The sequence below is a fragment of the Cryptomeria japonica genome, chromosome 4 (genome assembly GCF_030272615.1).
Source record: "Cryptomeria japonica chromosome 4, Sugi_1.0, whole genome shotgun sequence".
Lineage (NCBI taxonomy): Eukaryota > Viridiplantae > Streptophyta > Pinopsida > Cupressales > Cupressaceae > Cryptomeria > Cryptomeria japonica.
In genome coordinates, this window is record NC_081408.1 from 535056382 (window position 1) to 535064353 (window position 7972).

At 35.5% G+C, this 7972-nt stretch overlaps 1 protein-coding gene across 1 annotated transcript; it reads right to left on the reverse strand.

The window, feature by feature from the left end:
- Positions 1-1264: 1264 nt before the first annotated feature.
- LOC131044102 (alcohol dehydrogenase 1) lies at positions 1265-5471 on the reverse strand. Its single transcript, XM_057977354.2, has 10 exons — positions 4678-5471; positions 4412-4548; positions 4093-4136; positions 3688-4013; positions 3514-3596; positions 2943-3018; positions 2721-2782; positions 1947-2042; positions 1673-1834; positions 1265-1524 (listed from the first exon to the last, which is right to left on the reverse strand). Exons 1-10 carry the CDS (start codon positions 4790-4792, stop codon positions 1414-1416), a joined length of 1212 nt encoding a protein of 403 aa, XP_057833337.1. The 5' UTR covers positions 4793-5471; the 3' UTR covers positions 1265-1413.
- Positions 5472-7972: the final 2501 nt, after the last annotated feature.

Genomic DNA, 7972 nt, shown 5'->3' on the forward strand with positions numbered 1-7972 from the left:
GTTATGAAATGATGAAAGAATCCCCTTATATAGAGAACACCTCAGAAAATTGAGGGATAAGACTAAAAGGTGAAAAGATAAATGGTCGGCTAAGATTAAAGTGTAGGTAGAGAAAATAATAAAATATGAAGGGGGTAGTTAGGATAAAATCAAGAGATAAATGACAAGTGTCATAGAGAAAATAGCTAATGAATTAATTTAATTATAAAAATATATTTAATTTAGGGATAAGATAATTTAAATAAATAAAAATATTTATTTAAACAAGGAATGGCTAGAAAAGGATAAGTGAATTAATTAAATAAATAAATAACTATTTAATTAATAGAAGGCTTAGGATAAAATATTTATTTAATTCTAGTCTAGGACAATTTAGGTGCCTAGAGTAACATCAATTAGGCAAGGAGATATACTTGATAGATAGAAGAAGTTACACAACCATAAATTCTCCTTGAAAGTATGCCATGTAAAAAACACATAAATTAATAAAATATTTTAATCTAAATCAAATATTTCTGTTCTACATAAATCGTCAACTCCAATTATTTTTTGTACATGCACAAAATATGTAAACCCTAATTTAGAGTCTCATCCCTCAAACCATATAACATCCAAATTAGACCTACATGTGCAAAAAGATAGGATCATACACATAAAGATACAATCACCCTAGTTGAACTAAATTGCAAACATGATTTCATCTCAAACATATTCAAAATCTAGAAACCAATTTATGTGTAAAATTTCCATAATATTTCACCATCATATTTAAACTTGAACATGACTATTATAACTTATTAAATAATTGAATACCACAAAATCAATAAATTAATCTCCATTCAATCCTCATATTATTTTTTAATCTCAATTATTAAATTCATTTAAAATCTAATTATATTTAGTTACTATATAATTCATTTAGGTATGTACACGGTCTACTTTCTTGCCCTACAAATATATAAACATCATTAAATGAAATTTGTCAGCACACAATCCCATCTAATTTTGTGTCTAGAAGAATCTAGATAGTCTTTTGTTACTTTTTATAATCTTTAGATTTAAAAATATATATAATGCATAGACTGGACCACGATATAACATTATGGATAATGGCCAGCATTGTCCCTCTGTAGATAGCACACAATTTTTATGAAGCTTACAATATATCTTTGAAGTCAAGAATAGACAATTTGTGAAATGCTTACAAAAATATATTTAAAGTCAAGAATAGACAACATTTAAAATGATATTTTAAACATATGGATAAAAATAAGAATATTTTTTTTTATTTTTTTGATAAAAATAAAAACATTCTTAAGACCAATGCATGTCTCAAAAGTAACCTTAACCAACTACTCAAATGTCTTTTTTATCTACCATTCAGAAATGAATCTTCCATTTTTTAAAATTTGTCTAGTAATGAAGAACACATCTCAAACACTCGCCTTCCAACAACAATTCAAATGCTTTGTTGATTTCTGAAAAAGGGAGCTCATGAGTAATATACTCCTCCACTTTCAACTCCTACAAATAAAAATAAATACATGAAATAAATTTAGAAAATCTTATGCATATCTTAATTCTCTATCATTCTGATGATAAATCACAGAATGTGATTTGAAACGTCAATATTGAAGATAAAAACCAGCAGAAAGACTGGAATAATTTATACCTTACGCATAAACATGTCCACAATTCCGGGCAATTGTGTTTTGGCCTTGATCCCTCCAAAGATGGAGGCCACTAAAGTTCTCCCTGAAAATAATTCCAAGGGATGGAGGCATATCTTGCGGGGACTAGCGTCCAGACCCAATAACACCGTTTTCCCCAGTGGCTGTTATGCAATCTCAGAATATGAGTGTCAATATCAGAAAGTGATGGGACCTTCAATTGGACAAACATTATTCATACAAGTTTTCTGCAGATTCGAGATTAAAAAATAGTACCTCATTAGTAGACAAAAAGGCCTGGTATAATACGTTGGTATTTCCAATGCATTCGAAGCTGTAATCCACGCCTCCATTTGTCATCTCTGCTATAACCTGTCATGCCATCACCGCTCATGTATGTTTCATATCTTCAGAAAACAACATGCAGATTTAGGGGAAAGATCTAGTAACCGTCCATCTTAATTGCATTTTAAGTTTTTAAATGGTATATTATATTTTGATAAGTATTTTTGGGTTTTTAGATAGGAGAATGGATCAGTTATAATTAGTGATTCAATGGGATGTCAATTCAAAAAGATCACTTTTGTTTGCATAATGAATCCCACAACATTTATTGGTAACTACTCAGAAGTCAAAATAATAGCTATAAGCACTTACAGAACATACAAAGACAACAACAAAAAAAAACCATCAAAAGCATATGTACTATTTAGGAACTTAGGATGTGCGAAGTTAGATAGGTATAGCAAGTACTAGTACCCTTTCCCTATCTGATTTAAGAGCTTAAAGCTATTGTTTTAGCTATTGGATGGTTGAACGGGAGAAGTTTCATTATGTTAGGTGTGTTGCTATTAGATCCTTTTCTCTATGTATTAGATTGTGTGAATATGTTTTTTCATCGACATTTCAGATTACACTTCATAATACACATTCTATGATCCAACTTTTAATCCAAAATCCTTCAAACAAAAATTATGTACAATAATAATTTCATAGATTTAATAATTGAACTGTAATAATTTCATGGATTTAATAATGTGTTGAGCTTACTTCTTGAATGGGCTTCTCATGGTCTTTTGGATTGATGCAGTCGGTTACCCCCAAGACTTTGGCTGGGAACAATCAAAAGGTCAAACATACTGTTAAATATTACTCTGCAAGGTCTGTAAGGCTTGATAGTATTGACTTTTGGGATCCATCCAACAGCCATTATTATCAATGGAATGTGAAAATCTGATGTATAAAATTATCTACATAAAGTCCAACTGTTACCTTTGGCGAACTTATTTGGGTTGGTATCTATTCCTATTGTCTTTGAGGCTCCTCTTAGACTTGCGGCTTCTGCAACCTGCAAAAAAATTTATTTTAATGCCATATACCTAATAGAATTAGGTCAGCTATACCCTCTACAGTTAAAAGAGAGAAAACATGATAGGAATATTGGAAATTCAAGGAGATGAACAGCATATATGATAAAAAAAAGGAAAAAAAGATATGGATTGTTTAAAAGTTGAATCTATGAACTTTTGGGTTGTTTTACAATTAAATTATCTAAATTTTTTTAGTGATCGATTTTTCAGGTATAATTTATTTTTTAATATTTCTTTTAATCACATTTCATTCAAGGAATTTTAGTTTGACTTAATTTTGTTGATCTGGATTTTGATACCATGTTTAATTTTTCATGGACTCTGCCCTACTAGCAGTTAACCTAAGACCTCCCATTTATTATAGGTGCTCTGCAATTGAACTACTGACCATCTTGATGATCGATCCATCTTTGATTTGGGTGTAACTCATTTTCGAAAAAAAGAACATATTATTTGGAAACAAGAATGCATACCGCAAGGCCAACAGTACCCAGGCCAAAAACAGCCACTGTTGATCCAACTTCTATGTCTGTTAAATTCATCACAGCTCCAAACCCTGCAAATCCGAGTTGAAAGTTAGTAATAGTGAAAAGAAAAGCCATATAATGTTGTCAAATGCTCAGCATAATGGATAGTTGAGTATATACCAGTGGCTACCCCGCAGCCAAGCAAGCAGGCTTTGTCTAAAGGAGCTTTAGGATTAATTTTGACAACACAAGCATAGTCCACGACTGTATACTCGCTGAATGTAGATGTGGCCATGAAATGGTACACCGGCTTCCCCCGCAAAGAAAACCTGCTCTTCTCATCACTTCTCATGACTGTTCTCATGATATCAATTTTGAACTTGTCACACTGATTGGTTTTCTTAGATTTACAACACCCACAATCTCTACACTCTCCTTGGTATGTTGGAATCACGTGATCTCCAGGCACAAGATCTGTTATGCCTTCACCCACGCTCTCTATTATACTGTTTGCACAAATCAAAACTATCAAAGCTCGGTACAGATGAAAACTTTTGTAAACTAAGAAATGGGATGAAAATTTACCCAGCACCCTCATGGCCAAATATGCGAGGAAACGTGCTTTCTTCCTGCAAAAATTGAGTAATTCGGAAACATTGATGAATTGAGTAATTCGGAAACATGGATGTAAAGTATAATTTGAAAGAATATAGTGTGATCTAAAATATTGATGCAAGTACAATGTGATCCTTAATAGTACAATTGAAAATTTTTGAAGTGTGGTCGGAAACACTGATGCAAAGTAAATCTCACACAATTGAAAAGATTATATAACGTAATCAGTTGATGCAAAACAAATCTTACACAATTGAATTCAAAAATGACATGGTAAAAATTAAATTACCCCTCCCATCCAGAATGTAATATCCGTGTGGCAGAGCGAGGTGTGGGTGATTTTAATGCGGACTTCCATTGATTTTGGAGGATCCACCTGAACATCTTCTATTACCAGAGGTTGCTTAACCCCCCATGCTACTGCAGCTGAACAAGACAGAAAAAGAACAGTAAAAGAACTAATTTGTCAGAAAACTAATGGGGACCGAATTGGAGCCATGAAATTTGACTAAAAATACAGATTTCAGAATGAAAATGGCATGGAAAATATCTTACCTTTGCAAGTGATGACTTTACCAGCAGTTTCTGCAAGAAACAGAGGGACTTTGCCATTTGTACTCTGAAAACTCTTAGTGAAAGAGTCAATTTCTATTCCATTCTGTATCTCCATTGTTCAAACAACAGAGCAGAAATCTAAGGATAGAAAACACTGTCAAAAATAATTCTCGAACTCAGATTTGTAGTTCTCTTTTAATTGCTCAAACTCAAAATCCTTCACCAAAATTGAAAGCCCTTGGCAACATATTTATGGGTTGTATGTTAAGAGTCTTTCATTGACAAAGTCCATGCACGTGAAAGACTACAACCTGTTAGTCATGGTAAAACAAAAACTGGAAGATAGAAGTAGGGTTTTCCTTCATGATGACTGTCATCATTCATGGAACGCCCATAATGATTAAACACTCATTTTGTTTCCACAAAGACCTTGAACGGCACCGTTCACCATTGTGGGGCTCCTTAAGAGTAGGGTCCGGCATAGATGATGGAGGGAGATGCCATGTTGCACTCAGGTAACTGCCCTAAAATTATCAGTACTTAGCATGCACTTCCGACTGTTGACTGTATATAGACTGTTCACATGTTGCACTCAGGTAACTGCCCTAAAATTATTAGTACTTAGCATGCACTTCTGACTGTTGACTGTATATGTTGATAGGATTTTTTCATTGTAGACTGATCGTTTCACAATTTAAGACAAACCTGTCTGACTGTATTTATCAGAAACAAAACTGATTTTATTCAACAATACTATATACATGTTAGGTGGAAACGTTTGTCTTACACCATCCATCCCAAAGCACTCACCTAATTTTCTCACTTTGAAAAATAATTTTAATATCTATGTTAAGTATAAAGCATGATCTTAGAGAAAATTGAATGCCAAAAATAATAATGAGTCTTAAACTTTACGTCAAACTCAAGTTTAAGTTATTTCTTTTTAAGGTCATAATAATAAGTTTAATAATAACTAATATTATCATGTTTTGGAGGTTTAGAGGGCACTCTGTAACTAGGGCACAAGTTTCGAAGGTGCTGTTGGTTGCAGGCCATCACCACATGCAAGGGCTCTCTGGCTTCACTGGGCAGCCCTCGAACATTTACTGCGCGCGTACTACCTTTAATGGAGGCCAATAAAGATACCCAAAGCAAAGATAAACCGGTCATTCCTTCCTCCAAGAATGATCGCGCGAGATGGAAAACCTTCAGCCAGGCGGTGGAGGGCAAGCGGTTTCTATTCCCTGAAGATGCAAAGTTTGAGACTGCGCAGCAGCATGAAGATGAAGCCCATCTCGCAAGAAAACAAGGTGATGTCTCCCCCTCCAAGTGCATCATCATTAAACCTAATGGTTCAATGCTTTCTGCCATTTCTTCTGATATTTCGAGGCTTAGGGATTCGGCTATTTTTTTTTGCCGCCTTTGATGTAAATAATGTACCATCTCGTCAACACATGAACAAATGGCTACAAGATCTGTGGGTCAATAAACTAGGGTTTCATTTTTCATTTTGTAGAATGATTCAAAAGGGTCTGTTTTTAATTTTTTTTGATAATAAAAAAAGTCAAAGCAAGATTGTAAACAAACAGTTCTGGTCGGTGGGGAACTCGTCTTTTAGGGTTGTACGTTGGGACCTTGAGGCTTGTAATGATGAAATTCTCGCCATGTCTTGTCCAAAATGGATAACCATTAAAAATATCCCCCCATTCCTCTGGTCTTGTATAGATAGAATTGCAAAACCCTTGGGAAAAATTGTAAAAATTGACTCCTCCCCCTAGCTTCTCCCTCATCTTAACGCTAGGTTACTCATAGCCCTCAAACCGGGTATTGTTTACCCCGTCGAAATTGCTATATGTCTGGACAATAAAATCTTCTGTTGTCCAATTGAGTACATGGGTGGCATAGATGCGTGTCATTACTATAAGGTAAGTGGCCATTTTAGAAGCAAATGCCCTTTATTGAATAAAAAAACCAACAGGTTCAAGACCCATCCTTTTGGTCCTCCCCCCTCCGAGCCTCGAACTATCCCCTCTGAACCTCCTCCGTCTGTCCCTTCTCATGATCCTTCCTCCGCCACCCCCCCCCCCCCCCCCAGTCTGTTTTTTTTCCCCCGCCGTCGCTTACCCCTCAACCACCCAACTCCCCCCCCATCCGGCTCGGCCCCCTCGATGGCTATCTCCATCTTGAACTACAACAATGCTATTAAGGAAGCCCTCTTAGCCACCCATCCTCCACCATTTAACCCCTCTGAATTTGTTGGTATCCCTGAACTTCTCTCGAGCTCGAGATCCCAAAACGCACAACAGTTGGTGATGGAAAAATTGAGAAGAGCAGCAGAAGCTAGGAAAGTTCTTGAGCAAGACCTTCTTAAGCAGAAATTGGAAATAGAAGCCTGTTAGGATTCCCACAGATACTGAGAGGGGGGGGTGAATTAGTATCTAACCGGTTATAAGATTTTCTTAACTTAAAACATGTAAAGCATATCAATACTGTATACCGGTAAACAAGAAATAATGCAATAAACAGAGATAACAACAACCACATGAAAAACACATCATAACACAGTAGTTTAACGATGAAACCCGGTGTGTGAAAAACCTCGGTGGAATTTGTGACCCATAATATTCACTTACTGGCCAATAAGAGAATATTACTGCTACAAGAGGGGCCTGCACATGCAAGAAGGCCAAGTGCCTAGAGCTCATTGCTCAATTACAAAATGGGAAGTCTCATTGACTTACAAAATGGATTATATAAATCCAATGCCTTGTATTGCTTCAAAATAGCATCTACTATGCCAGATCCAGTACCGGTTTATAGCTCTGCTTCATACATAAACCCTTAACCTATAATTCGCATAATAGGTCTGCCTTATTCGCCTATCTTCTACCTTACAAATGTTCTATAATGATCTCTTATATATATGAGTCATTTTACAACTTGCCAAGTCGGCTTACAATGATTTTACAATAATTAACAAAATATATTACAAACAAAATTCATGTCGGCTTATGTGCCGGTATGCTTCCTTTCACTGCCGGTGGTCTTTGTGCCGGTGTAGAGTCTGTCTTTGCTGATGCCGGTAAATTGTCTTACCGGTGTCATAGGATTGTAAGGTTGCCATCAATGACAAAACCTTCAATCACCTACAATGTCTCATTGGAGTGTGCATTTGCCAACAATCTCCCCCTTTGGCATTGATGGCAACACTCATGAGAAAAATCCAAAAATTGTTATCCAAAAAAAATCTGCCAGAATTACCAAAATTGTGTACCAAAAGAATGTGTGCTCCATG

Bases quoted from the DNA above. Each gene is read 5' to 3' on its own strand.
- LOC131044102 (XM_057977354.2), bottom strand. From the start codon at position 4,792: ATGGAGATACAGAATGGAATAGAAATTGACTCTTTCACTAAGAGTTTT. The intron at 3,597-3,687 runs GTATATACTCAA...TCGGATTTGCAG, and splicing joins TGGCTGCGGGGTAGCCACTG to GGTTTGGAGCTGTGATGAAT. The intron at 3,019-3,513 runs GTATGCATTCTT...ATTTTTTTGCAG, and splicing joins TGGGTACTGTTGGCCTTGCG to GTTGCAGAAGCCGCAAGTCT.